The 14,714-nt window shown below is 50.4% G+C and overlaps 1 protein-coding gene across 2 annotated transcripts in view; it reads right to left on the bottom strand.

Moving 5' to 3' along the window:
• Positions 1–14,714, bottom strand: part of HIP1 (huntingtin interacting protein 1) — a 137,350-nt gene that overhangs the window by 33,059 nt on the left and 89,577 nt on the right. For both annotated transcript variants that reach the window (XM_032327016.1, XM_032327017.1), the window contains exons 2-5: positions 13,624–13,687; positions 10,344–10,486; positions 9,827–9,883; positions 2,255–2,335 (exon numbers count right to left, since the gene is read on the bottom strand). In XM_032327016.1, coding sequence (XP_032182907.1) covers positions 2,255–2,335; positions 9,827–9,883; positions 10,344–10,486; positions 13,624–13,687 — 345 coding nt within the window. The remainder of the gene's footprint in view (positions 1–2,254; positions 2,336–9,826; positions 9,884–10,343; positions 10,487–13,623; positions 13,688–14,714) is intronic.

The following is a 14,714-nucleotide window of genomic DNA, read 5'->3' as shown; positions in this document are numbered from 1 at the left end:
CTGTCCTTCCGTTCCTCCAGCTTCTCTCTCCTGACTCAGGATCAGCCCTCCTTGTGTGCTAGTCAATCCAATCTAGGTTCTGGTTCATTCTGTCCCTCATCCAAGGAGTCCTGATTGAGCCCCTGTTCTAGGCTAGATGCTGGGCAGGACCCAGGACACGAGGAGACACACACAACTGTCCTCTGTTGTCCTCTGTCCTCCCGGAGCTCAGAGTGCAGAGCGCCGTGACCTCACTCGGCCTCTCTGGGCTCCTGATCACCCAGGTCCCTCCCATGGGCCCCACATCTCCCTAGCTGTTGCCCCCCCCCACCCCTCCTGCCAGTCTTCAGAGAGACCCTACCACTCTTGCCTGTCCCAGGACCACCGTCCTAATCTGGCTCTCACCGTCTTCCATTCTGAGTGGGAGGGTCTCACACACCTGCCGAGTCACCCCCCCACCCCCCCACCAGCCCGTTCCTCACACTGATGTGGGTCTGCGGCCCATCCCTGAGGAACCCCAAACTGTGCTAGGCCAAGCCCTCTGTCTGAGGCTGATCCTCTGCCTGGAACGGCCGCCCTGTCTTCTTCTCCCCTTGCAAGGTGGCAGACAAGGATCTGGGGGTCTGGGGTATGGGTGTATTCCTTGGGAGGGAGGGAGGGTGGGGAACGGACTGTGGGGTCAGAGGGCAAACCTGCACACTGTACGTCCAGCACTGGCTGCCTCTCCGGTTCGACATGCTGTCTACAATGTGACTTCGACATTCACCTTGGCTGGTGTGGTCCCTGCCCCATCCCTTTGTATCCAGGAACCCCCGTGATGCCTCAGCCCATACAGGGCAGTGGAAGGGACGCTCCGTGACTTCGAGGCAGGGTCACATGAATGCCACGCACTTCTACCTTGTCCTCCTGGGAGCCTGGCCAGGCTGCAGGGAAGTTCTCACTCGCACTGAGACTTCACGAGGAGGGAGATGCCAGGCCAGCTCCACGCTGCCCCAGCGCTAGCCAGCACCGGGCTGGGACCGCCTGCGGGACCTGCACGCTCAACTGCCCTGCCCAGTCCTTCGGGAACTCCCGACCCACGGAGGTGTGAGATGACAAACGGCTGCTGGTGTCACAGCCCCTGAGCTGGCGGTGGGCTCAGGTGTCCCGCCGGATAGAAGCCTGCCAGGGTCGCCAGCGTCTGGGCGCAGGACCCCGTTACAAGCTCCTGTACCATCCCGGGCATCTCGCAGTTCTGGTCCTCACCGGACTGGCCTGGCTTGTCTCCCAAGCAAATATGACTCCCGGAGGCCGGGCCAAAGTCCCTTCACCTTTCTCTCTTCAGAACCTGACCCGGTTCTGGGCTGCGGCCAGCACTGGGCTCTTACACGAGCAGAGGGAAGGCTGCCCACGGAGCAGCAGGGGCTTTCGTGCCCTACGGGCCTGGGTTCAAGTCCCACCTCATCACCGAGGAGCTGTGAGACAAGGCAAGACACTGGAGCAGGCTCCTAGTTTCAGGGTCTTAGGCTATAGGAACACGGCCTTCCTAGGCACGGTTTCAACAGGACGGGCTAGCACAGCAGGGTGGGGTCTGTGATTCGGGGCCACCCCCCACCCCAGGCCGCAAGAGATGGATCTCCTCGCTTCCCCATTTCCAGTGCCAGCAGCCCCCTCCTCCCCACCCTGGTCCGCCCACACCCTCCCCTCCACCTTCCACCTCTGCCCTCTCCTTTCCTCCTCCCCTTCTACGCCGCAGCCCTGCATCAGCTCTGCAGCCCTGCAGCAGCTCCGAAGGCTTCTGACTTCTGCTACAGGCTCCCGGGGCCTCTTTGCCCGGTGACTCGCTGCCGCAGGTACGTAGGCCTCCTCCCCAAGACGGTCCCGGGCATTCCGGAGGAGCAGACCCTTTCTATGTATCCTAATGTGCCACCTGATTCCCAACATGATGGCTTTAGCTGCACTCAGCACCTTAGAAATACTGTCTAAGGCCACAGATGGCTGAAAAGAAGATCCTGGGTGGGAACTCAGTACCTAAAAGGGGCTGTTTTTATTAACAGTAAAGGCAATGCTTCTGAAACATTTTCCTCAGGCAGCCTGCGGGCTGGGGCCCTTCCCTGCAAAAGGGGGAGGAGGGTGCGGGAGATGTGGGCCAGAATCCCAGCCCCGTGTCCCGCAGCAGCTGTCCTACCATCTTCCTCTCACTGGATAGGATATAAACGCTCCCTTGAGTGATGGGGGCCCGGGCCAACCTATTCCGTGGGGGAGGAGCGGGCAGAACCGTGGGGAGCAGACTCACTTTGGTGTGATATTCCATCTTCGTTCTTAGCAGTCTGAGGTAGATGCTGCAGAGCTGGCCGTACCCCTCACTCAGGTGGCCCTTTCGGGAAACGAACAGAAAGCAGGGTATCAGTACTAACATTTGGGGCAGAGACTGACAGCCAGATCGTCTGTTTTCTTTTTTTTTTTAAAGATTTTATTTATTTATTTGACAGCAGAGATCACAAGTAGGCAGAGAGGCAGGCAGAGAGAGAGAGAGAGGAAGCAGGCTCCCCGCTGAGCAGAGAGCCCGACACGGGACTCAATCCCAGGACCCTGAGATCATGACCTGAGCCAAAGGCAGTGGCTTAACCCACTGAGCCACCCAGGCGCCCCGCCAGGTCGTCGATATATTTTTTTCTGCTTCTGAAAGAAACAAACGGCCATTGCAGAGAATTTTAGAAGATATATAGACAAGCACACGTACAAACGAGTCACCCTTAATCTAAACACCAGGAGGAATCACGGCAAACATTCTGGAGTACGACATGTTATTTTATTTAATTTTTTTTTTTCAATTTCAATAGACTTTTTTTTGAAGTTTTATTATTTATGTAATCTCTACACCCAACATGGGGCTCACACTCACAACCCTGAGAGTAAGAGTCGCATGCTTGGGGCGCCTGGGTGGCTCAGTCGGTTGAGCATCTGATTCGTGATTTTGGCTCAGGTCATGATCCCGGAGTCCTGGGGTGGAGCCCTGCATCGGGCTCCCTGCTCAGTGGGGAGCCTGCTTTTCCCTCTCCTCCTACGCCTCCCCCATTTAGGGTCACTCTCGCTCAAATAAATAAAATCTTAAAAAAATCAGTCACATGCTCTTCTGCCTGAGTCATGTAGATGCTAACATGTAGATGTTATTTTTTTGAGCTGTTTTAGGTTCTCAGCAGGATTGAGCAGAAAGTACGGGGATGTCCTATACACCCCCTTCTTCCAGGTGTATAAAACCATGCCCCGCCCCCAACTCGTCAACTTCAGCACCAGAGCAAGACATTCGTCCCAACTGACGAACCTTCCCTGATACATCATCATTGTCCACAGTGAAGCTGACATCAGGAATCACTCTGGGTGTGGTACATCCTATGGGTTTTGACAAACGGATAACGTCCGGTACTTACCACTACAGTATCACGCACAAGAGTTTCACGGACTTAAAAATTCTGTGTTCCACCTTTATTCTCAAATATAAAATGGAGCCCGTTTTTTAACTGAACATACTTCACTTCTTTTCCCCACCTTCTCAAATGTTCGTGTTTCTTCACTTTTAGCGATATCTTTAACGACACTTAACTTGTTACTGAGTTATTTATTGTTATATTTCTATATAACAATATATATAATTGTTTCTTTTTTTAAATATAATTGTTATTTAAACTGTTATTGAGTGAGTACTGTAATTTATCAAATGAACTCCCGACCGCTGTACGTCTTAGCCGTAGGCATGCTTTCTATTATAAGCTATATTTCAATGACTGTTCTTACAGGACAATCCTGTGTACAAACACGAGAACTTCCTTTGCATGAATTCTAGACATGGCTTCTGATCTAAGAATTTTAAGTATCCCACCCAGAGTAATCAGTCTGGTCACAGGCTGCTTCCTTCCTCCTGTCTCTCTCTCTAAGTACAGCAGAGGAAACAGCTCCTCCAGATGGATTCCAGCCGACTGAGGGCAGCTAGAGGGTTTTACATGGGATGGGGACTGGAATGGGACAGATCCTAGCTGGGGACAAACAAGCCTTCCTGTGGAATCTGCCCATGCGGTCACATCCTGGGTGCCCAGGAAGACGCTGGAATTAGCAGAGTGATGCTTGAGACTCTTACCTGCACACAAAAGAGGGGGGCACGAAGAACTCTTGAGCTGAACAGCTGTGGTTCCCACATGCGCTCTGACTTCTACCTCCTCTAGACTAGAGGAACCCCCCACTCCCCGAAACACACCTTGAGGGGCACCAGAAGGAGCGGGGTCATCAGAGGAGGTTAAAAAGTATCAATGCCAGAGATCAGATTATTTCCTAATATATTCGTTTTCTACGAAAAATCGTAATTATACATTGTACTTGTTCATCATGGAAAAATTAGAAAGTAGTGGAGAGCAGACAAAGCAAAACTATGCTCCTCATCGAAGACAACCCTATCTCACATGAAAATGCACCAGGATCAGAAGGCAGAAGATGAATGGATCATTCAGTGTAAAACGTAAAGCTATGAAAGTCATAGGAGGTAACAGACGACCTTGGGTATGGCAATGACTTTTGAGATAGACTAGAGTCATGCTTCATGAGAGAAATAACTGATCATCAAGATGGGCTTCATTAAAATTATAAAACGTCTGGAAAAATCACTGTCGAGAGCATGAGAACCCACAGACTGGGGCACACCTGATAAAGGACCGTTATCTGCAACATACAAGGTAGTCTTAAAACTCAACAATAAGAAGACAAACAACCTGATTTTTAAAAAATGGGCTGAAGACCTTCACAGACACCTCTCCAAAGAAGACATACAAAGAAGATAGCAAATGAATAAATGGAGAGATGCTCGACATTACATGTCACCAGGAAACACAAATTAAAACAACACGGAGGCACTAGCACACACTTATGAGAATGGCCAAAATCCAGAATACTGATAACACCAAATTCCACTATGTGGGCAACAGGACCTCTCGGTCATTGCCTGGTGAGAATGCAGAATGCTGCAGCCATTTTTGAAGACGGTTTGGCAGTTTCTTATAAAACCAAACTCACTTTTGCCACATAATTCAGCAATGACACTCCTTGGTTTTTACCCAAAGGAGTTGAACATCCAAACCAAACCAGCTCATGGGTGTTTATGGCAGCCTTATTTATAATGGCCAAAACGTGGAAGCAGGGGCGCCTAGGTGGCTCAATGGGTTGAGTCTCTGCCTTCGGCTCAGGTCATGATCCCGGGGTCCTGGGATCGAGCCCCACATCGGGCTCTCTGCTCAGCGGGGAGCCTGCTTCCCCCCTCTCTCTCTGCCTGCCTCTCTGCCTGCTTGTGATCTCTCTCTTTGTCAAATAAATAAATAAAATCTTAAAAAAAAAAAAAAACAAAATGTGGAAGCAACCAAGACACTCCGAGTTGGGGAATGGGTAGGTGACCTGTGGTCCCTTTGGACAACGGAGTATTACTGAGCACTCTAAGGGAAACGAGCTATCACGACCTGAAAAGACACGGGGGAACCTGAATCGAATGTTATTAAGGGAAAGAAGCCTGTCTGAAAAGGTGACATATTGTAGGATTCCCACTCCATGACCTTTTGGAAAAGACAGAACTGTGGCGAGCGTCAAAGACCAGTGGTTGCCAAGGGCTGGGGGAGACGGGGAGGGATGACCAGGTGGAGCACGGAGGACCTTAGAGTCAGTGGAACTATTCTGTGCGGTATCACCGTGGTGGCTACAAGTCCTGATACATCCGCCCAAAGCCGCAGAGTATACGACCAACACCCCCCATGAACTATAATGCAAACCATGGACTTCGGATGATTATGATGTTATCAGAGAAGCTGAGTCACTTGTAACAAATGAACTATGTTGGCAGGGTATGTTCATAAACGGGGGCATTACACGTGTTTGGAGGCTGTGAACCTAAAACTTGCTGTAAAAAAAAAAAAAATTAGGAGGTATCTGAGTGGTTTAGTACGTTAAGTGGCCGACTCTTAATTTCGGCACAGGTCGTGATCTTGGGGTCCTGGGACCGAGCCCCACATTGGGCTTCGTGTTCAGTGAGGAGTCTGTTCGAGACGCTCTCTCCCCTTCCCCCTGCCCCTCCCTGATTCTCTCACAAATAAATAAATCTTTTTTTAAAATGAGGTCTTAATTAAAAAAAAATTTAAATAAAAAGGTATCTAATATCCAGAAACTCTAAGCCAAATGGAAGAGACAACGCCATAGGAAACAAGGCCTAAAGGAATTCCAGTTTGGATAACAAGTCGGGCTAGGTATCTGGGTGATCCTTCCCATTGAAAACGACGAAAATATTGGGTAAAATATTTCAAACTTCTTTTTGAAGGCATTAATGAACTAATGAGAAAGTAAGGAATCCTCAGGCCAGGGACTGAGTCCAAGCAGGTACTAGGGGAGTAAGTGGAATTCGGGGTGACGGAGTTGGCGGGGACAGGGGTTTTGCCACGCCAGGTGAACTGAACTTGGGTTTTTCTGGACCTCGGGAACCAGGTGGTGAATAGGAGACAGGGCTCGGGCCTGCCCACCTTGAAGAGTCTGGTGGAAGAGGAAAAGACTGCTTCCCTGGTGTAGCAGGACGAAGGGTGAACTGGAAATAACACGGATCCCAGCACTCCCACACCAAAGGAGTCCTCCCCGAGGACCTCAAACCACTGCTGTGATCAGAGGGAGGGAAAAACTACTCTTAGGAATTGGAGCCAGGAGCCAAAACTCAAGGGGATCTGCCTGGAATTCACAAAACCCTAAGTTGAGAATTTAGAGTGATCTCAAATATCCATTCTCTCTAGAGGAACCTGACTTGAAAGAGTTCCCACAAATAAGATTCCTGGGAAAATGGACAACGTACAGTTAAAAAGAAGCATAAGAAGAAACTCCTTAGCGCAACAACATTCATCAAAAACAACAAACGGCAGGAACGGTTCTTGAAGGGCTTTAGATAATGGAAGTATAAGAAATAATAGATGAGATCAATGTCTAATTTGTCTAAGATAATAGAGGCTGTTTCAAAATACATGTAAGACACAAGAAATCATAAAAAATGACAAGCAGGGGCGCCTGGGTGGCTCAGTGGGTTAAAGCCTCTGCTTTCAGCTCAGGTCACGATCCCAGGGTCCTGGGATCAAGCTCCGAATGGGGCTCTCTGCTCAGCGGGGAGCCTGCTTCCTCCTCTCTCTCTGCCTGCCTCTCTGCCTACCTGTGATCTCTCTCTCTCTGTGTCAAATAAATAAATAAAAATAAAATCTTTAAAAAAAAAAATGACAAGCAGATTTGGGGAGCCAAAAAAAAACCCTCCAAGAAATAAAAGCTAGATTAAAATTATAAATCTTATGAAGAGGTTTAACAACAGATTAGACCCAGCTGAAAGTTACATTTGCGGAAATTATCCAGAATGCAGTTAAGAGGCAAACAGGTAGAAAACAAAGAAACATGGTTTAAAGACATGGGGTGAGGGGGCGCCTGGCTGGCTGAGTTGGTGGTGCATGAAACTCTTGATCTCTTGAGCATGAGCCCAAGCCCTGTGTTAGATGTAGAGCTTAAAAAAAGGGGGGGGCACCTGGGTGGCTCAGTGGGTTAAGCCTCTGCCTTTAGCTCGGGTCATGATCTCAGGGGCCTGGGATCGAGCCTCACATCAGGCTATCTGTTCGGCGGGGAACCTGCTTCCCGCTCTCTCTCTGCCTGCCTCTCTGCCTACTTGTGATCTCTCTCTCTCTGTCAAATAAATAAATAAAATCTTTAAAAAAAAAAAAAAAGGCACTGGGGTATAGAGCAGGAAAGACTGTCATAACCAAAGTCTCAGGGGGAAATACAGAATGGAGAAAAGCGATAGTTGAAGAGAAAAAGAGAATTTTTCATAACTGATAAAAGATATTACCCCACAGATTTAAGAAATCTAAAGAATCCCAAATACATTTGCACCTCTTCCTAGTAAGATCTTAAAAATGACCAGAGGAAAAGCAGATTTGCTTCGAAGAAGGGACAGTAAGTGTGACAGCCAACTTCATGGAAATAATGGAATCCAGAAGTCAGTGGAAGGGTATCTGGAATAATACTGCCCTGTGCTGAGAGAAAATAACCGTTACTCCAGAACCCTAAACCCAGGGAGAATCTCTTCCACAGAGGAGGGTGAAATAAAGACATTCCCAAACAAGTAAAATTGGTTATTTGTCACTATGAGGCTCTCACTAAAGGAAATAATTCAGGCAGAGAAAAAGTGATCCCAGATGTTAGAATGCAGATGAAAAGAAGGAGCACAGAATAAAAACGATTAAGATAAATTATCTTATAGAACCTAAAAAGAAAAACTAAACCAAAATTAAAATACATGACAACCATAACATACCCGTTTGGAGGGAGAGCACGGAGTGAAAATATTCTAAGGTTTACGTTACAGAGGAAACAGCCCAAGACATGAATTTTAGCTCTTGATAAACTAAACATGCCTTCTGTAATTACTGGATAACGTACCAAAGAGCAAAAAAATAAAAGCAGAGTTTTAAAAACAATCTCCTAACTCGTTTAAGGGTGGAATGGAAGGAGAAAAAAATAACCAGTCGATAGAAAGACGACAAGAAGAGAAGAGAAACAGGACAGAAGAGGCAAACAAAACAAACTGAGATGGAAGACAGAAATCTAAAAATACCTTGCATGTAAATGGGGTAAATGTGCAGCAAAAAGACAAAGGCTGCCATCACGAAGAAAAGCAACAATATTCAACTAAATGCTACTTAGAAGGGACTTTTCTACGACATAGAATATAGAAAAGTCAAAAGTAAAAGGGTGGAAAAGAGACACCCAGCAAATTCTAACAAAAAAGAAGACCGACGCTTTCTGTATTTAGAGACACCAGCGAAAGCTCTCCAGCATGCACCTGGGAGGTTAGGGGACATCTTAGCTTTGTTCAGACCCACTAGCCTGACATAGGAAAGGCTGCTTCCCTCTGGGCCTGTATTCTCATCAGCAATGGATGCCCTGGATGACATCACTGCTAACATTCTGTGAATGCAGACAGATGCAGGTAAGAATTGGAAGGAGGGGCGCCTGGGTGGCTCAGTGGGTTAAGCCTCTGACTTCAGCTCAGGTCATGATCTCAGGGTCCTGGGATGGAGCCCCGCATTGGGCTCTCTGCTCAGCGGGGAGCCTGCTTCCCTTCCTCTCTCTCTGCCTGCCTCTCTGCCTACTTGTGATCTCTGACTGTCAAATTAAAAAAAAAAAAAAAAAAGAATTGGAAGGAAAGGGTCAGACCTCTCAACCAGTGGGGGCAAAGAGACGTATCAGAATCGACCCGAGAGAGTCTTCAAAATGCAGATTCTCTGCTGTCAACACACATACTCCGTGGACAGCAGAATCTAGAGATTCTAGCGTGTATATAAAAAACCTTTTCTAATGGATTCTGATACCCCCAGCTACCTCCTCTCCCATCCTAAGGCACGAAGAATCCCTAGAGTTTCAGGGAAAAAAAGGGAAAGAAAAGGTACTGGCAGTAAGAATTGGGAATGCTAGTTCTCAGTGTTCTGTGACCCGCATGGGACCAGCAGAAGAAAGACACAGGAATTGTGGCCAAGTCACTGCCGAGGGACCCCGATGCCTGGAGAGTGTTATGGCGTGAGGTTCCGTCGGCAGGAGACACTCCCATGCCCCAGAACCTCCCTGCAGCTTCAGGGCCCCCAGGAAAGACTGTGGATATCACGGTACTATTGGGGGCCGTTGCTGATCCCCTCTTGATGCTCAGGAGAGAAATCCTAAGCAAGTCGAAAGAGATGAATTCATTCCGTTCCACAGTCCTTGTTCTGCGGCCGCTGCGGAAGGAGCAGCAGGTGCAGGCGGCCCCCGGGTGTGTCTCCAAACTCACCCACATCCTGCTCATGTCGCTCAATTCATTTTTGTATCTCAGGGAGTCCTTCAGGACCTGCAGAGGGAAGGAAACCGCTGATGAGAGAAAAGAAAACAACGGGACCAGAGGATGGCATGAGACGGGGCTGGGGTGGGCAGAAGGGCAGACCAGACAGACAAGTCCACCTCTAATCAGCCTAAAGGCCAGGAGACGGGCACCCAGGTGGCTCAGTTAATCTTCTGCCATGATCCCAAGGTCCTGGGATCGAGTCCCACATCAGGCTCCCTGCTTGGCAGGAAGCCGGCTTCTCCCCTCTCCCACTCCCCCTGCTGTGTTCCCACTCTCGTTGTGTCTCTCTCTGTCAAATAAATAAATAAAATCTTTAAAAAAATAATAAAAATAAAGGCCAGGAGAAACGGGCAGCTGCCCCTCTCTGTGCCAGAGTAAACAGCGCCCCTTCTGCCTCAGGCGATCCCCCTTTTTCCCCACATGGGTCCCTGGCCCCCTGGCCATCCCCTGCAGCCCCAGAACTCACGTTTGGGTGTCCATCTCGGAGGAGTTTGTGAAACACGTGGCAGAACTTCCAGCAGAGGACAGCGTTGCTAGAGAGAGGCAGCCGGTTGACCACAGACCAAAAGGTCTGCGCCCCTTTCTCATGGTGGGTGCCCAGTATGCACGGTGAGGGAGGGTCATGGAAAACACAGGCAAGGATGGGGCCTTTTCCAATTTGTACAAGTGAGCTCTGGGCCAGCGGCGGTCCTTGGTTGCCTTTAAGTGGGTAGAAGCTTTGGCTGGCATCAGGGCTCTGCTGTGGGAGGCAGACTCTGCCCTTCCCCTGGGTTACCTGAGGGCAGGAAGGGGCCTTTGGGGGAATAATGACAGCTCATATTTTAGCGACACGTTACAGTGTCTCAAAGTTCTTTCTTATCCAGTCTCCAGACGCGAGGGCACGCTTTCAGCTCTTCACTGGGGCCCTGGCCCTGGTGGGGACACCTCGGCTCCTCTTCCAAGCAGTTACCTGACTCCTCCCCAAATAGGCACTCTGCTCTTTTCTGTGATTTCTTCACTGAAGGATAATCGGCATCCATCTCGGGTCAGATCCATCATGGCACATTCCTTTCTGGTATCCGACATAGTTCTCGGACAACCTCACGGAGCTACGGTCTGTCACCAGATAACACCATTACATACCGATGACTCTATTCCCGGTGTTGTCCCTCGCACCGTCCTAATGACTTAGTCATTCTGTAACTGGAAGCATTTTCCCCAAACTTAAAATGACTGTTACATCTCACCCCTTCCATGAGCCTTCCTGGTCTCGTTCAGAGGCGCACGCGTCTCCCAACACCTTGAACTCGCTCTATGTGGGATCCTGAGGCCACATCCGCCTGAGATCCAATTCCAAATGCACCCATGGACCCCAGCCACGATGTGCACGCAATAAACGTCCATCTGGTCTGGCGTGATTTTAAGTTAGCGCTTACATGGGCCTCACACACCCAGCAACTGCGCACCATCAAGTCCAAGGGCAGGTCTTTGCCCAGAACTACAGGCTCCTTTGTCAAGACTCAGGTAAGAAAGGGGGAGTACCACACAGGACAGAAAGACTTGCCTCGGGTCAGAAACTCTATGACTCATCCAGAACACAGGCCATTTTGCTTCCAGGCTAGAGGGTATCACCAAGTTCCTTCCCCAGACTGAAATTTGCATTTCGAGGGTGGGGGGCGGGCTTGAACCCAGACTTCTGGGTCTGGAAGCTGACGTCAGCTTTAGGTCTTGGAGGGATTTCTGAAATAACGGCACAGTCTCCCCTGAAGCAGAGCCGCCTCAGGCTAGATGGAAGCCAAGAGGAGAGAGGACAGCTCCCAACCCCTCTCCTGGACGGACGTCTCAGGGCAGACTGTGGTTACTTTACTGAAGCCGGAGCAAGTGCAGAGTTAAGCCAAGCACCGTGACCTTGAAAGAGGCAAGGAGACCTTTCTGTCCTTTGATTTCCTAAGCAGTTTAGTGCACCCACTGCGTATCAGGCACTATAAAAGACACTCAGGGATATTTAAAAAATAAATAGATAAGACTTAGTCTCTAGTCCTCTGGGAGCAGATACACGGTAGGGGCGGGCAGGGGGGCAGGTAGACACCCAGGATCAGTTGCTATCTGAACAGCACTTCTGACGTCAGACTCCCAAATGCTTATTCAGCTGGGATTAAGAGTGGCTGACGGTCTCCAAAAAAATCAATAAAGAATAAATGTTTTGTGATATCTTTAGGCTTGAAAATCCTGCCCTTAAGAGCCGAGCCTTTTAACATTTAATCCACCTCCTAGAAATGGTGACGCAGAGAAACTCACAGAAGGTGAGAGTGGGAACGTGAGACCTTTGAGATCTTCTTTGGCCAAGTCTTTCATTTGACAGACAAGGGGACGAAGGCTCATGGAGACCCCGCTGGACCCACCAGAGCGAGCCAGACTGCTGCTGAGGTGGGATTCCAGAACCTTCTTCTGGTATCCCTTCTGTCACTCCGGGTAGCCTCCCTGGGAGGGTCTGATGTGTCCCGAGCACACTGACCTCTGACAACCATCTCTTACTTCATATCTCAATCGGACGGATCAGTATTCTTAGTAGACAGGGGTCAGGACCAGGTCTTCTCCCCCTGAAAAAGTCTACTGGGGCTTTTCTGGACTCGGTAAAGCAAGGGGACTGTGCCTTTCTGGGGATAAAAGGGCAAAGTCTAACGAGGCTCACTGTTGGGCCAGGTTTCTGGGGTACCTAGAGCCCCCATCCTGCAGTAAAGCCCTAAAGTCCAACCAAAGTATCTTCCCACCAATAAAGAGCAGGACGTGCTGTTAGCACCGCTTCCTGACGGTCTGCCATGGGCTAGGCATCCCGCTGGCGGGGCAGGGCTCCTCTGGCCAGGGAACCTGGAGGGTCTCCGCCAGGGATGGAGGTGGGATGGCCTCCATGTGAGCTGTTCTGACCCGGCTGTGTCACCACCACCACGATGAGCCCAGGCAAGCAAGCGGCAGGTGCTCGTCGCAGACAGAAGCCCAGCCTCCGCTGGCCCTGGGCTGCACCCTGCTCTGCCCCGGTTCTCCAGTAGCCTTGCAGTTGCAATTCTGGGGGTCAGCCCACCAGCTCGTGGACTCTATCCCTCAAGGGCAGATCCCAAGCGATCCAACAACAAGGGTGTGGCCTGCACTTCCCTCCCAAGCCACACCCCACGGGGGTGGCTGCCCAAGGCCTAATAAAGCATGGGGAGAGGTACGGCGTGGTGGGGGGCTGGAAACTTCCAAGCCACCAGCTCCCTAAGTTGCGCTGAGGGTCCCGCCTTCTCCCCTGCTGACTGGGGGGGAAACCAGCTCACACAGGTGGCTCTAATTTCCATGGCTCAGCCCCGGTGCCAGCCTATGGCAGCCCAGACCACTGACCGGCTCTGAGCTAAGAGAAGGGGAGATAATCATGCTCCCACGGGGGTGGTCCATGTGGCCCTTAGGGGCCAAGTACAGGGTCTGGAGTGCCGTGATGATCCCTCCTGTGCCCCCAGGAAATCTCTCAAAGGGAAGTCCCAAGAGGGGTGGGGTCCTTGGTAAACTGTACAGAGCTCAACTCGGAAGTGGCTTTGGTCCCCCCCCCCCCCACCCATGAGCTGTGGTCTCAAAGGCCAGCTGCTGTCCACCGAGGCTGCTCGAACCTGCAGGAGGCCTGGCCACTGTGGGGGTTCCCCTTTCCGCAGCTGAGCAAGGACACCTCACCCTGACCTCAGTCCCTGCCATTCGACCCGCCTCGGGGTTGGTCTTCCAAGCAACATCCAAAAGGATATTTCTGGCGTGTTTTTCCTTTACAGCCACTTCCTGCGTATTAATGGCCTTATTGATGCTGACAGTCTGAAAAACAAGAGGGAGGGGGAGGGGAGGGGAGGCTGAGATGAATACGCTTCTAGAGTGTCCGAGACCCTCCCAGGCACCCCACCCCATTCTCTCCCTGCAGGGACTTCTCCCCAGCTCCCCGAGGACCCCTCTGCCCCATGGCCCCCATACAGGCAGGGCCCCCAGTGGGGGGCAGAGATGGGCAGCGCTCCCAGGCCAGCTGGCCCAGGCTGTCCTAAGGCAGCGGGCTTTGCTGCCTGGCATTGGCTGTGCCCAGCTGCTGTGCCTGTCTACCACTCATTCACTTGGCACAACAACACGGCAATTAGAGCCCGCACAAAGGGATGCCTTTCATCCCCAGGGAAACATTATTTCTCCGGGAGCAGGAGGAAGAGACGCTGAGATCAGGGAGCGGCTGTGGCCCAAAGGCCATCCAGCCGCCCCTCTCTCACCGCTAGAACCTTCCATGGACACTTCTTCCCTAGCTAGCCCGGGACTGCAGGGGTCACTCTACCTCTCACATTCCCCACTCCTGGGTCTCTTCCAACCCTATCCAAATTCTCTTTTATTCCCTTACTTAAGGTGCATTAAGAATATTCACTCCTTTGCAGCTGCGTTAAAAATCCTAACTCTCTTTGGAAGGTAGCAAATCGTGTGGATACACGGATACAGTTTAACACAAACACATGAACGGGACTGTGTCACGCTGGCTGTTTAAATAGAGGTGTTTCCCTTTTCCTGTTTTGCTGTGCTTCTCCTTCCAGAGATGGTACTCCACACTGAGCCACGTGAATGTGCTGTGCGCCTCACGCACGCGTACACACACACACATGCACACACCACTACCTACCGAAGGGGCCCACTCTGCCCCTGTTCTCTAGAAATGGGATTGCCAAGTACAGACTTTTCTACATCCTGCCTTTTTCAACTGCAAATGTGTCATGAAAAAGTCTCCAAGCGGGATGGCAAAATTCTAGTCCGTTCTTTAAAGAGACAAGTACTGGCAGGACGGTGGTGTGATTCATACAAACATTCCCATACTGGT

This window comes from Mustela erminea, chromosome 20, assembly GCF_009829155.1.
Source record: "Mustela erminea isolate mMusErm1 chromosome 20, mMusErm1.Pri, whole genome shotgun sequence".
NCBI lineage: Eukaryota > Metazoa > Chordata > Mammalia > Carnivora > Mustelidae > Mustela > Mustela erminea.
The sequence above is the reverse complement of the archived record's forward strand: the minus strand, read 5'-3'. Positions and strand labels throughout refer to the sequence as shown.